Raw genomic sequence first — 15410 nt, 5'->3', positions numbered from 1 at the left:
CCTCTCTGACCCCCCAGCTCCAGTCACACTGGCAGTCTGCTGCTGCCAGGACAAACTGAACCTGGGTTTCCTTGCTTTTGCTTTAGCGCATCCTTTATCCTGACCTTCAGACTGGCTGTTTCCCACCCCTCAGCTCTCAGTGCACCAGCTGCTTCTTCACAGAGACTCGCGCGGAGTATCTGCGGATGGGCCCACCCAGGCACCAGCACTTCTCCCTCTTTCTGTTTTTCCTGGGACTCATCACTGGTGGAAAGTCTTATTCCTCAGTGTTTATTTGTTTACCGTGTCTCTCCCACCAGAACAAAAGCCCCATGAGATCTGGGACCCTGCCTGTCTGGTTCACTGCTGAATCCCCAAGGGCCTGGCTCAGAGCATTTACTCAGTATCAACTGAATGAAGGAATGATAGACACAGAGCAAGCTAATGGCCAAGCTGGGCTTTGAGCCCAGATCTGTCGTCTCCCCTAATGCCATCCCCTTCCCTGTGTCATGAAGAAAGAAGGGACCAGAGCTTCCTTCCAAAATGCTCATCCTGAGTCAACCTACCTCTCCGCAAGAGCCATTCACGCACAGTGTCTGTGACGTCGAAAGAAAGCCACTCGCCAGTGCCCCGCGTGGGCAGGTTCTTGCCATCGATATACCGCTGCTTGGCTATGTGCTCACCCGGCTGGAGGATCTACGGGGCAGAGGAAGGAGTAAGTCCCGAGGCCAGGACAGGGCACCTGAGCGTCATGGTGCAGCAGGACGGGGAGGGGAACAGGAGCCAACTAAGACTTCTGAAATGCTCTTTCGAGCTCCTCAGTTAAGTCTTAATCCTCTTAAGCAGCAGTCCCCAAACTCTTTGGCACCGGGGACCAGTTTCATGGAAGATAACTTTTCCACGGATCAGGAAGGAGGGGGGTGGTCTCGGGATGTTTCAAGCGCATTACCTTTATCGTGCACTTTATTTCTAATCTAATGCCGCCGGCCGCTGATCTGACAGGAGGTACCGGTCCGTGGCCCAGAGGTTAGGGACCCCTGTTCTTAATGACAGACACAGGTACAGAAACTAAGGCTCAGAGAAGGCGGGATTCACACCCAGGCCTGCTGCACTCTGAGCAGAGCGCAGGCTCGATCTGGCAAAGGAACTGACTTCCCCCCGCCACGTGGTGTCTGTCCTGGGAGGAGGTTCACCTGGAAGAGCTCAATCCTCTGCTCGCTGCGCTTGGAGGCGGGGTTGGGCATCCGAAAGACCCGGAATTCTGCTCGGAACAGGTTGGTTTCGTTTTTCTCCACTGAGGACACGTTGAAGCGGAAAATCTTGGAGGTGATGCCTTTGGGGCAGACGGTCAGGTCATCTAGGAGGCAGAGCATTGGGGGAGGGGGGAAGCACAGCGTGAGCGACACCCATGGGGACAGTGTGCTGCCAGTGGACACTCATCAAGGGGCTGGGGGCCCACCTGTGATCGCACTAGAGTCTTGAGGCCTCAGACCTACAGGTAAGAAATGGGAGGAAGATTCTCGGTGGCCCAGAACCATACACAGGCCTGATGGAGAAGCGAGGCACGGAGCCCCACCCAGGACATGGCACCCCTCCGAGCCCTTGTCTCGTCATCTCCATTCTGGCAGGCTGTCCAACCTGCTCTCCTGCTCCTTTAACAAATATAGATTCTCCAACAGCATCAGCAGTTTCCCCTCGGAGTTTCATCACTGCATAGCTAGCTGATTCATTCACGCCTTTGTTCATTCAGCAGACATGCGTTGAGCAAATGCTACATGCCAAGCACAGGCTAACACTGGGAAGCAAAAATGAACAGACAAGGGAACTCCCTGGAGGGCTAGTGGTAAAGGATGCACCGTCTACTAAGGCAGGGGACAGGGATTCAACCCCTGGTCAGGGAATTGAGATCTCAGGTGTCTGGGGAGAAACTGCAACTACTGAGCCCACGCGCCACAACCAGAGTCCACGTGCCACAACGAAAGATCCCACAGGAAGCAATGAAGATCCTGTGTGCAGAAACAAAACCCCGACACAGTCAGATAAACAACATTCTAAAAAATGGACAGACAGGGGCCCTGCCTTCAGGAGATTAACATTCAGAGGCGGGGCTGTTAGTGCGTGGACCAAACAACAGGACCAGGGAGAAAGCAGTAAGGGCCTTCGGAGACGCTCGGAAGTCGCTGTAAACAGGTCAGAGGAGGGAGAGAGCGACAGCACATCGCAGGAGTGGTGATTATTTGATCTGGGTCTGACAGGAGGGAAGGGTCTAAGGATGCAAAGGAAAGAAATTTTATGTGGAAGGATACTGGAAGCAAAAGCAAGAAGGAGAGGAAAATGCAAGAGGGACCCGAAGCAGCCAGGCTGGAGCCCATGAGACAAGGTCAAGACAGTCGATTGGGATCTACCTGAGCGGAGGCTGAAACATCAGACCAAGGGGTTGATTTTATATCATAAACAGTAGGGAGTCATGGAAAGTGACACTTTAGCTCTAACAAGATAGCACAGAAGTGGCAAAGAGCCCATATCTAGAGCCTGGCAGACCCCCAGATGCTTCTTCATTGTGTGAAGCGGGTCCATCACCATTGGCTTCTAAGGATTACTTTTCCTGACTGCACACGCTACGCCAGCCTCTGCACCCTGCTGGCTCTGTACCTCTGTCCACAGACAGAAGGCAGCACATGCTCTTTCCCACTCCTATCAGAGTGAGACAAAAAGATCCTGTCTTTTCTTTACAACCTCAAGGTCTGAGCAGCATTAACACCCCAGAGAAACACTTTCTGCACAAAGGGTAACAACAGCCAGAACTTGAAATTCAAGCTCAGAGACCCAGATTCCACACATAATGAACATGGCTGGAACAAGCCCATAATCACCCCAGGGGTGGTTTAGGAAGTCATGGACAGGGCGGGAGGATCAGAGGCCTGGACACAAGCACATGCGCTACTGAGCTTTAGGAAAGGATGAGTGAGTGTTTCTGGAAATTGCCATCTGGTGGGTCTGACACTGGCTCTTAGAAAATTAATGGAACAGATGTTGGGAAAACAAATGTGTGAATGCCAGCTAATGAAGCCCTGATTAATAACTGGCTCTGAAAGAATGAATACTGCCAACGATTCCCCTAAACCATTTCAGATAGAACCAGAAAGACGGATCATGATGGCAGTTGAGGTTTTGAGTTTGAAAGTCTGTATTCCCCTGGACATAGGTAAGCTCCTTGCAGATGTGAGCGTTGGACCATAAAGAAAGCTGAGCACTGAAGAATTGATGCTTTTGAACTGTGGTGCTGGAGAAGACTCTTGAGAGTCCCTTGGACTGCAAGGAGATCCAACCAGTCCATCCTAAAGGAAATCAGTTCTGAATATTCATTGGAAGGGCTGATGCTGAAGCTGAAACGCCAATCCTTTGGCCACTTGATGTGAAGAGCTGCCTCATTGGAAAAGACCCTGATGCTGGGGAACACTGAAGGCGGGAAGATAAGGGGACGACAGAGGATGAGATGGTTGGATGGCATCACCGACTCGATGGACATGAGTTTGAGCAAACTCCGGGAGATGGTACAGGACAGGGAAGCCTGGCGGGCTGCAGTCCATGGGGTTGCAGAGTCGGACACGACTGAGCGACTGAACAGCAAAGCAACAAGACTAGTACCTCCAGTAACTGTTGCAAGAGGGGATAAAAGATATCTCGGCGCAGTGTAGACATCGCTATAAAAAGGAAAAGGGAAAGAAGAGAGCCTGTGCCGGTGAGGTGAGTCAGAGTGTGGACAAGACCGTGGGGAGACGGGGGACGGGGGACGAGAAGCCAAGAGGGCCTTCGGGACCCCCGAGTCACCTCTCTCTCTGTTTGCTCCAGTTCTTCCACCAGCTACTCTTCCCCAAGAGAGACGCCTCTCGGTGGGGATTTCAGGGAGATTTCAAGGAGGTGGGAAAGGCCATTTTTAACTCCTTAGGATCTACAGCTTTCTAACAGACTCAGGAGGAATGTCAGGGGTCCTCTAGTTCCTCAGGGAACCAGGAGCCGGGCTTCGCAGCAGGAGGTGAGCGGCAGGCGAGCCAGTGAAGTTGCGTCTGTTTCTACCGCCGCTCCCCATCACTCGCATTACTCTCTGAGCTCCACCTCACCCCCATCACCCCCTGTCCGTGGAAAAATCCTCTTCCATGAAACTGGTCCCTGGTGCCAAAAAGGCTGGGGACGGCTGATCTAGTACAACCCACTTCAGATGAAGAAATTCATGCCCAGAGGGGTCTTGGCCAGGGTGACACACGAATTAGGTGACACACACAAACTGACACTAGCAAGCAAAGCTCAGACACAATCATTAGTGGGAGAGAAAATAAAATGTAAACACAATCTCCTTGACCATTAAATCCACTGAATACTAACAATGCTCTAAATATTTCATGGAATGAGCCAGAGTATAAATAAATAAAATGTAATAACACTCTCTTACATTTCATAGAACTTCTATTAACTCACCTGACCCTCTAATGATCCTTGAGGAGAATAAGTAAAATTTACCATTTTAAAAAGAGAAGCGTGAGCATCAGGAAGGTTAAATGATTTTTTCAAGATCACTCAGCTTAGGGCTTCCCTGGTGACCCAGTGGTAAAGAATTTGCCTGCCAATGCAGCAGACACAGGTTCGATCCCCAGTTCGGAAAGACCTCATATGCCACAGAGCAACAAAGCCTGTGCGCCGCAACTACTGAACCTGTGCTTCAGAGCCCAGGAACCGCAACTACTGAGCCCACGTGCTGAAACCCATGCACTCCAGAGCCTGTGCTCTGAGACAAAAGAAGCCCGCACACCACATTGAGAGAGCAGCCCATACTCACGGCAACTGGAGAAAAGCCCGCACGGCAATGAAGCCCCAGTATGGCCAAAAATCAACAAACAAATAAATATTTTTTAAAAAAATCACTCAGCTAGTAGGTGGCAGAGGTGGATTTGAACCCAGGTTTTCTGACTTCATTTACTGAAACAGAGAATCTGGAAGTTCGAGGGGACCTCAGAGATGGGATGGTTTCACCAACAAAACACAGCAGGATTCCATGAAATGGGCCTGGAGTACCAACTAAGCCTCAGACAAAAGCCAGTTCCCAGTCAGTTTGATGATTAAGCCCTGCTTCTACAGAACACTAGTATTATTGAAAGCTGGATGAGGGGGTCCACCTTGACAAATTAAATTATGACCAACTTTTTCCATTGCACACAAAGTATATGTATTAATGGGTGCCATTTTCTCCTTTTTTGCTATAGGGAAAGAAAAATAAACAAAGAGTATTCATGCAGAGTATTCATGGAAAAACCTGGAAACAGCTGACCATGTTTAGACCGTGCTTTTTTTTTTTTAATGTTTCAGACACCTGGGCTCCTAGATGTGCCTCTGCTGTGTCCATCATTTCTGCTAGTAAAACCGCTGCTGGCTCCAATGATGGGACTACATACATCAGTGGGGCAGTGTTCCTCCACCCCAGCTGTTCCTGAGAATCACCTGGAGAGTTTTAAAAACAGAAGATGGCTGGACCTGCGTCCAGAGATTCTGATGACCTCTTTGGAGTGTGGGTGGGTCCAGAGCTTCTTTTTTTTAAAAGACCTCCAGATGATCCTAAGATGTAGTCAGGATTGAGAACCATGGTTTATAGTGCTCTGCAAAGGGTACCGTGGCACTCAGATGCCCTGGAAGTTTGATAAACCACAGCTTTAAGGATTTACCCTTTAAATGTTAACCCATTAAAATATTGTTTGGCCAATGCATCATTTTGTAAAATTTTGAATTAGAAGCCACAAATGTTTCAAGCCCAGGTAGGTTAAAAACTGGGAAATTTCACGGCAAGATTCAGATTTTCTGCTCTTCTGGGAAGCAGTTAAGATCTAGTCGAATTGGACCCACATTCCCAAATTAAAAAATCTGCAGGAGCTGAGCAGTCAGTGCCATCTTTTCATGGGGTTTTCCAGGCCCCCCTCCCACCAGCCTCCTCTTCAGCGCGTTCTCGCTGTGACTCTGAGGCCGTGTCCTGGGCTGCAACTTTCCCTCCAGATCATCTGCATCAGCTGCCTGGCCTCTGTAGGCACTTGTGTCTGCAGCCCCTCTAAGGAAGAGTTTTGCCCTCTTTCACTGAGTCTTAAGCATCAGTGCACTTACAAATCAATAAGGAGCATGTTAAAAATACAGATTCTCCAAGATGACACTGCCCCCATCCCCCAGAGACTCTGACTCTGTAAGGGTGGATTGGGGCCTGGGAATCCACATTTTTCACATTTACCTAACCTCTGGACCACACTTAGAGAAACACTGACCTAGCGTGCCGAGGGCATTGGCACTTGGAACAAATGGGTTCTTTCAATAGGAAATATCTTTTAATTTTCAGAATGAACATGATCTGAAAGTAGCATCCAGAAAAGAAACGCTAAAATATCAAGGTCTCTCTTTGCTCGTGAATTCTGGTTTTGCTGGTTGTTTCCGCGCCAGACCTTGGATAAAAATAAGAGTCTCTTGCCAGACACAGATAATTACAAGCCAGAAGTTAAAACAACACCTACGCTGGTAAATCTTGATAACAAGGATGACAGAAGAACTGAAAAAGATGTGTGGGTCCCACCACGTGGGTCAGAGAAAGCCTCCACCCACTTCCCATAGCAAAATCCTGGGGAATTATAAAGGAATAAGACATATATATATAAGAGTCTTGTCTTCACTCCCCATCAGAGATCTGCTGAATCAGCCCAGATGTATATATATTGGGTAGGCCAAAAGTTAATCTGTAACACCTTCTGGAAAACCCCGAATGAAGTTTTTGGCCAACCCAATAGAATTGTTTCAGCTGGAAGGGAGTTTAGAGGTTAACTTTACTGATGAGGAAACTGAGGGTCAGAGAGGTGATTTGCTGACTTCCACACAGTGTAGCTGCTTAACCTGCTTGGGATTCTTCAGCAGATAAAGAAAACACTTCCAGGAGAATGTCTGTGGCTATATGAATCTCCCAGCCATAAAAATAGGCAGAGCTAAGAAAGAAAATACCCAGTGATCCCTCTATGCAATCTGTCACCAGGGTTATAGGTTCCTATGCCTACCTGCTTGGTCCAAAATGTGATTCATTCGTGTGTGTGTGTGTGTGTTAGTCACTCAATTATGTCCAGCTCTTTGTAATCCATGGACTGTAGCCCACCAGGCTCCCCTGTCCATGGGATTTCCCAGGCAAGAATACTGCAGTGGGTTGCCATTTCCTTTTCCAGGGGATCTTCCCGACCCAGGGATGGAACCTGGGTCTCCTGCCTTGCATGCAGATTCTTTACTGTCTGAGCCATCAGGGAAGCCCAATTCATTCATATTATAAACCAAAGTTCTCTTGGAGCCTAAAGGTAGGTAACGTAAATACATTACAATATGTATTTTTACAGTTTGCATTAGTGCTTAACAGCATGCATTCTGTAGGCAGAATGTCTAGGTTACAGCCCTGGGTCTTTAGGGGCAATTCACTTAACTGATGCATGTAACAGTCTTCTCATCTGGAAAACAGGGAAATCAAGGTACCCATCTGACAGGCAGAGCCAGAGAACGGTCTTATCCTCTTTGCTCTCACCTTGGTGCCTTTTCTATGCCTCTGAAGATTAGTCCGTCTTCCACTTTGCCCTCCAGGCACCTCTGTCTGCTTGCCCCAGCTCCTGCTGCCACGTTCCTCTGAGAGCCTGTCCCATTGGGTACCAGAAGGGGCTGGGAGTGATGAGATGTGGAAGGAAATAGAAACCCATCACCCCAGCAGCCAGGGCTCTGGCACTCAGACCCCAGCCCACCCTTGTGAGTTCTAGACCCGCTTCCCTCACTCCAGGCCTTAGAGGGTGGCTCTCTGCTCCCTCTCAGCATCTGTTAAACGTTTGCATCTGCCCACTGCCTTCTTTATAATTAGTGTGTGTTGTGCGTCTGCCTCTCTGGGGCTGGCTCAGCACCTGACCAGCTGCAGGGCGGGCCTGGCCTGCGTCTGCTCAGCCTCTGTGTCACCTCCACCAGCTGCACAGTCTGGGCCTGCTTCCTGTTTGCACCTGCAAGCCTCGCTGGCATCACTCAGGTCCCATGGGGCCCCAGATCCTCCATGATATCCCAAGTAGTCTCCTGCTCACTGTGCTCCTGATCACAGCTCCGTGGCCCCAGGGCCACCCTCACCTACTACACTTTCAAGGAAGGTCCTGCTGCTGCAGCCCAGCGCTGCCCAGCATCAGGGCCGCCCTGTCCTGGCGGATCCCAGGGCTGTCCACTAATTGTGCTCTGAGCCTTTGCATACATGTCCGCTGGCACCTGTGTGCCCTTGCGTCTCTCGGGCTCATTCGTTCTAAGCTTGGGATTCCAGGCTGGGTGGGCCCGGGTGACTCAGAATTCCTCCTCCCTGCGACTCCTCCTCCTGACCCGGATCCTTAAGGTCCTAGTCCTTCCCTCCCGCCCTGGACTTTCCTCACACCTCTCCTGCAGGTCTCAGCTTTCCACCCTCCTCCCATGTTTGGCCACTATCTCCTGCCTCTGTGGGTGCCCAGGGCGCTGGGGGTTTGTCCAGGCGTTCAGCTGCTGGTACTGCTGGGAACCACAAGGCCCTGGGAGACCAGCAGTCAGCCCAGCCTGGAGGATCCTGGGCAGGGAGCACCTCCTTCTCCAGCCTCTGCCGCACACGGGAGCTACCTCCCAAGGCAGTCACAGGAAACCGGAGTGGGAGTCCCTCGCCAGTAACCACAGGCTCCTGGGACTGGCATGGGCAAGCTCCCAGCAAGGCCTTCCACACCTTCCGCCAGAGCTGGTGCACCCCTGGGCTGCCCACCCCCCCTTCTCTCTATCTAGGTGCCCCAGTGGACCACCTCACCTGGCCCGCTCCATCCCACCCCCCCACCCCCACTCCCCACACGGCCCCCCTCCCAGGTGAGCCTCAGCCGAGGTAGCCTGGCCGTGGAGGACACCTGCTGGTAGGAAAAGCAAACAGAGCTGCTCCAGAGCCCCTGGGCCTGTGAGCGGGTTCACATTCCTCCTTCCTGGGCTGTCAGTTTCTCAGCATCTGCCAAATCTCTCTCTCTTGTATTGAGGTTTTTTTAAATCCCCGTTCAGTAAACACACATGACTTCCACACGTGTACAAACACACACACAGACGGCTCACCCAGAAGCCTCCCGGCTTCTCGGCACAGACAGGAGCCTCCTGGGAAGACACACTCCCAGACACATGTCCCCCGTGCACCCACGGCCACACCTCCCACCCTCTCTTCCCCTGACACGCAGACACAAAAGGGCTGCCAGTTGCCATCTACATGTCCGGAGCCACATCCTCGCTTTCCCCCACGTCCATGGGCCCGGAGGATGCCCATGTTGCACACACAAGTCTGTCTATGGACAAACCCGGGCGACGCATCGCTGTCAAGCACGCAGCCGTGTGAACATAGGTGCGCCCCCTCCCCCCAGGCGCACAGCTCACGTGGGCCTCTTGCGTGGCGTGGACCGCAGGGCCTCAACAATCAGAGGCTGCCTCTTGCTTGGGCTCCAAGAAGCCGGATAAGACATGAACTGGGGGCAGGTATACGCTTCTTTCCCAGAACTGGACAAGCGGAACGTGAGACGTGTCACCATGAGGTGTGTCCAGCAGGGAGGAGACCAAGGTCTCCAGCCTCTTGGAACCGTGCAGGTTCTCTTAGAAGAGCGCCCAGCCCTGCCCCTCTACAGCTCTGCTCGCTTCCAGTTACCTGTCTGACCACACGTGCCACAGCACAAAAATGGGACAGTGGCACTCCAAATTAAAATCCCTCAGCGATGTGATGCGAGTTCCGCTACGCCGCTCAACTTCAGGGCTCCTGGCCTTCCAGCGGCACCGGGCTCTGAGCAGAATGCCTCTGTCTCCCCCTCCTCACCCACCCAGCCCCAACTGCGCATCGCACCTCGTGTGTCCCCTAATCCCTGGTGCAGGGCATACCCGGGGCACCCTGCCCTGTGGTCATTGCTAGGCAACCCCCCTCAACTGTGGAGCTCCCCACCCCAGCTCAGACCCTCCAGAGCAGACACCCCCAGCGGGGAATCTGGACTTACTGTGCTCCTCCAGCCCCTGGATCATGTCGAATTTATAGATTTCTTTGGCATAATACTCCGACTCAGTGTTTGCTTGCGTGCAGACGTCTCCCCTCTCCCCGTGCACCTCCTCCAGCAGCTCTCGGGTGCTGTTGTAAAGATCCAGGACCTGGATGGGGATACTGGCCAACCCGGATGGATCGGGGGGACTGGTGAGCCTGAGTTTGCTCAAGATCTGTCCCCTAATGGCTTCCACCCGCTTCCTCTTGATGTGGTTGAAGTCCAAGGTGGTGCAAGTGGACATGGAGAGGCTGACCGTGGCAAAGTTCAGCAGGGCCAGGACCACCAGAGCCCTCTGCAAGTGCATCTTCAGGCGGGGGCCGGGGAGAAAGGCCGCAAGGCCTGGCAGGAGGAGACCCCGGCAGTCGTGCAGAAGGAGGGAGGAAAACCAGGCGGCCTCCCTAGATCCCGAAGACTGAGGCTTGGCAAGAAGGTGCATGAACTCACTGCACTGCGAGAGCTTCAGGACTTCCAGGAAGCGCTGGCAACCCTGAGCGCGAAGAAGCCGACTGTGTGCCGTGAAGCTCTGGGTTTCTTCTCCATGTGTCTAAACAGGTTCTGCTGGGCTCTGACTTCTAGCAGGCCAGGTGGAGGGCAAAGCAGAGGGCTGGGAGGGGTGGCAAGGCAGCTGGGAGTGGGAAGGGAGCTGGAGTTTTTCCTTAGGTAAAAATAAATAGAGCGGATATCTGATATTGGCAAACGCCGCTTGGCGATGGGGAGAAAGTGGGTAATTTTAAAGAAGGAGCAGAAGGACCACGGCTGGGTCCCCAAATCAAAATCCTTGCCTTGCCCTGAAGGAGGTAAGAAAAGAGGATGGAAAAGAAAAGAGAAAAAAAATTATTAAAAAATAAAAATCACCAGTGAGTAGGTGGGAAGAGGCAGGGCTAGACGGCTGCGGGCCCAGCTCAAGGTGGGGGGCTGCGCAACACACACTTGTCTCTCAGGCACACCATTCATGCTTTCTCTTTTGTTTACACTTCCTGGGGGGGCTTTCTAAATGACTTTGTTCACGCTGCCTCTCATCTTCATTGGCTGGGATGTGGGCTTATGTTTGCAATTGGAAGGCAAAGGGAGAACAGCCCCTGGAGAGCATCCCCAGTAATCCACTTGGACGCCCAGGTCACCAGCACCTCGTCTTCTCCCTCGGCCTCTGCTTCTGTTCCCTGATTCTCTTTAAAAAAAATAAAAAAAAGAAAAGACAAATAAAATAGAAGCCAGTTCACTGCACGCCTCCTCCGGAAAGCTGTTACTGCTTCTTTCTCAGGCTTCTTCCCCTATCTCTCGCCTCTCTTGCTCGTGCCCTTGGACTTGGCTTTCGGATTCCCTCCCTTTCTCTCCCTCCAGCTTCTCTCTGCGTCTCCCTCTCGCTCCAGCTCCTCTCCCCCTCTCTCTCTCGCGCACACACTCACATGCACACACACTGCTTTCTCTATTTCTCTCTGCTGAAATTTTATACCTCCCTCCCATGACGTTTCTGGCCCCGGGGCGGGGAGCGGGTGGTGAGCGGCGAGGAGGGGGCGAAGGGAGGTGGAGGGTGGAGTGGGTGGGGGGAGGGACCCGAGCACCACGCAGGCTCCTTTGCTGCACGATCTAATGTTTTAAACAGGCACAGGAAAAGCCGAGCCCATTTGAAAAATACTTTGCGAGTCCCGCTCGATCGACGTGGTAACTGAACTTTTTCTCTCCCCCCCACCCCCCGCCCCTTGGAGTCACTCCGGCTACACGTTGACTGTTTTTCTGGAAAGTTACGGCCGATGAATCCCCTCGCCTCCTTCTCCCCTAACTCCTTCGCCCTCTCGCCAGCTGTCAGTCGGTCCTCTCCTCGGCGGGTCTCTTGCTCCCTCCTAGACGCGCCCGCCCCCGACCCCGGTCCCCGGTCCCCGGTCCCCGGGCCTGGCAGGACCCCGGGCAGGGGCCTGGGCACGGCTGCCGTGCCCACCCCTCGGGGCTGGGCTGGGGGAGGTTGACGCCCGGCCTCGGAGCGGGATTGGAGCTGGGTTCAGCCCCGCAGCTATCCTGGCCCCGACTCTTCATTGACAAGACTGTGGAGTCGGGTGGCTCCCGGAAGCTTGGAGATGCTCCAGGGGCACTGAAAAAGGGGTGGTGTTTTCCGGCAGACCGAGGGTGCCCTCTGGCGAGGCGAGACCGCCAGTGACGGAGGCTTGGTGGGTCGGAGCTGGAAAGGTCTGGAGGACTGGATGGCGGGAGGACTGGATGGGGGGAGGCTGGATCGGGGAGGCTGGATGGGGGGAGCTGGAGGGGAGGCTGGAGGGAAGGCTGGATGGGGGGAGGCTGGAGGGAAGGCTGGATGGGGGGAGCTGGAGGGGAGGCTGGATGGGGGAACCTGGAGGGGAGGCTGGATGGGGGGAGGCTGGATGGGGGGAGGCTGGATGGGGGGAGCTGGAGGGGAGGCTGGATGGGGGGAGGCTGGATGGGGGGAGCTGGCGGGGGGAAGGGGTGGGGAGGAGCTGGAGGGCTGTGCGGGACCTGGAGGGCAGGGCTGAGGGGCGGGGTGGTTCGGGGCTGGTTGGAGGGGCTCTGCGGGGGTGGTTGGGGAGATGTGTGTTGGGGAACCTGGGGAGAAGGGCTCCAAAGAGGGCGAGGAGAAACAAGACGGGGTGCCCTGGGGAACAGCCTCTCTCTCTCTCTCCGGGCCCCACGTGCGCACACGGGCACCTCTCCCTTCCCCGAGCCCCGCTCCGCCGTCGCTCTCGCAGAAATGTCCTCCAGATGTGCGCGGCCTCCCTCCCCGGCCGAGGTTCCGCGGGGAGCTGCGCCAGCCAGCGCGGAGTCAGCGGTTGGCCCGAGCCCATTTCCCAGATGGGTGAGGGGAGGGTTTTTTTGGTTTTTTTCCTCCGCCTTCGTTCCTTCTCTCAGCCTAAGTTTCTGGTCTTTTCTCACCAAAAGTTTCGGGAGGGCAAACCACAATGCCCGCGCTCCTTCCACCCACTGCCCACTCACCCACCACCACCCCACCCCGCCCCGACACGGGATAATCTCCGAATTGATCGCCTTCCAGGGAATCGGTGCTGCTCCCCGCCACCCCATCCCACTTCGCCCCAGCCTTCCTGACCCTGGATCCTAGGACATTAACGGAAAGGACGTTCTCTGCATCCCCAAGGCTGTGGTTGATCAGCTTAAGTTGAGGAAATGGAGACACAGACCTGTTTAAGAGGCTTCACTACTTGTGAGTGGTGGAGCTGATATTTAACACAGGCTCTCTGGTTTGGGAAGACATTATTTTTATTTGCATAAGAAATGAGGGATCCTAGGTGTAAAAAGGTTAAAGTAACTTGCGTTTGGATTATTTTAGGTCATATAATCAGCAGGAGTCAACGCTGAGACTGGGACACAGGAAGTCTATTGCCAGCATCTGTGCACTTAAATGTGCTGTGCTTAGTCGCCCAGGCGTTTCCAACTCCTTGTGACCCCGTGGACTGTAGCCCACCAGGCTCCCCTGTCCATGGGGATTCTCCAGGCAAGAATACTGGAGTAGGCTGCCATGCCCTCCTCCAGTGCACTTAAATATTATGCTCTATTTCCTCTGGAATTCAGCTATCATTTGAAAAATATTTTTGACACCTACTATATTCCAGGCACTGCTCTAGGCTCTGTGGAGGCAGCAGTGAACAAAACAAACCAAATCATTCCCTTAAGGACTTTACATTCTAGAAGTGGAGGTAGGACCATGGGGAAGGCAATAAGTAAATTAAAATATGTAAATAATGTGGTATGATAAAAGGTAAGTGCCATGGTGGAAAATAAACCAGAGAAGGCAGAGTGCCCAGGTTGAAGGGATGTTGCAATTTAAAATCAGAGAAGGCCTTACTGAGACCTTTAAGTAAATACTTGCAGAATGGGAGGGAACATTATTAAAGTTATATCCTTCTGGATCCCACCTCTACCAATCAGAGTCTACTGGGGCAGGGCTGTGACACATGTATTTTTAACACACTTCACAGGTGATTCAGGTGCTCGACAAGGTTTGGAAGCCGCTATTCCAGGGCTTCTTTCTGCCCAGAGTGAGCACCTTCTGCTTTCAGGAATTTGGGAAAGAAGTGGGAGTGAAGGTTTGAAAACTGGTGGTGGTGGTGTGGCTATAAAAAATGGAAAGAAAATAGAAATGGAGTCGGTATTGCTAAAAGAGCTCTCTAAAATGGAACCAGAAGGCCATTAAGGAAGTATGAATTATGCGAGTCTCAGCCTGGGTAACCCACTCCAGTGTTCTTGCCTGGAGAATCCCAGGGACGGGGGAGCCTGGTGGGCTGCCGTCAGTGGGGTCGCACAGAGTCGGACACGACTGAAGTGACTTAGCAGCAGCAGCAGCAGCCTGGGTAAAACCTAACCTTTTGTCCACTCGCTGTCCTAATGAAGGCATCCAGAAGATCTGCCAGAAATTCAAGATACTTATCAGACCCCTATCTTATAATAACTTGTGACAGCCTGTCTACTTATCAGTTGTTTTTTGGTCGCTCAGTTCTGTCCGACTCTTTGCGACCCCATAGACTACAGCACGCCAGGCTTCCCTGTCCTTCACTATCTCCTGGAGCTTGCTCAAACTCATGTCCATTGAGTCGGTGATGCCATCCAACCATCTCAACCTCTGTTGGCCCTTTTTCCTCCTGCCCTCAGTCTTTCCCAGCATCAGGGTCTTTTCCAATGAATTGGTTCTTCGCATCAGACCCTTACTCTAAAACAACTCTTGATTCCTTAAAGACAAATATCTCTTTTCTTGCATCAGAGAACAGCCTCATGGCCTTTGCCTTTGTAATCTCCTTTTCCTTCCTCTTTCCTGGAACACTCTTGATTTTACCAGAATCTGTGTCTCCCAAATTGCAATTTTTCAGACCCCCCCACCCCCTCAATAAAGCTCTTTATTCTTTGCGGCCTCCATATTGATTACTGTTTGACAGCAATTACAAGAAATGGGAAAATCCCAAGATTAATCCCTTCTTCCTCATCTGGCACCAAGGAAGAAGGGAACAAGGGCTTCACTGGAGCCTATATTTCATCCATCTTAGATCTTTGGCAGTGAGTGTTTATTCAGGTTAAAATCTAACAGGGTATTACTCTCACTGAGAATCAGAACTCATGAGTAAAAGGTTTTAGGGGTAATTTCTAAGAGTCACTACAAGGGAGGAAGCTGAGAAAGTTCTGCCGGGCTGCACAGGTAGGTATCAGCAAAGCTAGGATAAGGTTTCAACTCTTCTGACATCCAGGCAGTACTGTTGTTGTCACAGGCATTCTAGCACATAACCCTGCCTGGTAAATGTGGATAAATGGTTAGACCTAATCATTTATTAGGGATTGAAGAAATCCTACATTCCAGTTTTAGGGTTG

The 15410-nt window shown here is 52.4% G+C and overlaps 1 protein-coding gene across 2 annotated transcripts in view; it reads right to left on the bottom strand.

Moving 5' to 3' along the window:
* The window catches only part of TGFB3 (transforming growth factor beta 3), a 31472-nt gene that overhangs the window by 11833 nt on the left and 4229 nt on the right, over positions 1 to 15410 (bottom strand). Inside the window, exons 2-4 of one of the 2 annotated variants that reach the window (XM_055435508.2) lie at positions 10032 to 11241; positions 1173 to 1336; positions 546 to 675 (exon numbers count right to left, since the gene is read on the bottom strand). In XM_055435508.2, coding sequence (XP_055291483.1) covers positions 546 to 675; positions 1173 to 1336; positions 10032 to 10509 — 772 coding nt within the window. In that variant the 5' untranslated portion in view covers positions 10510 to 11241. The remainder of the gene's footprint in view (positions 1 to 545; positions 676 to 1172; positions 1337 to 10031; positions 11242 to 15410) is intronic. The other variant, XM_055435509.2, reaches the window with a different exon arrangement.

Source organism: Moschus berezovskii, chromosome 9 (assembly GCF_049115385.1).
Source record: "Moschus berezovskii isolate FMDL1 chromosome 9, NW_MosBer_1.0, whole genome shotgun sequence".
Classification (NCBI taxonomy): Eukaryota; Metazoa; Chordata; class Mammalia; order Artiodactyla; family Moschidae; genus Moschus; species Moschus berezovskii.
Note: the sequence above shows the minus strand (reverse complement) of the source record. Positions and strands in the feature narration are given on the sequence as shown.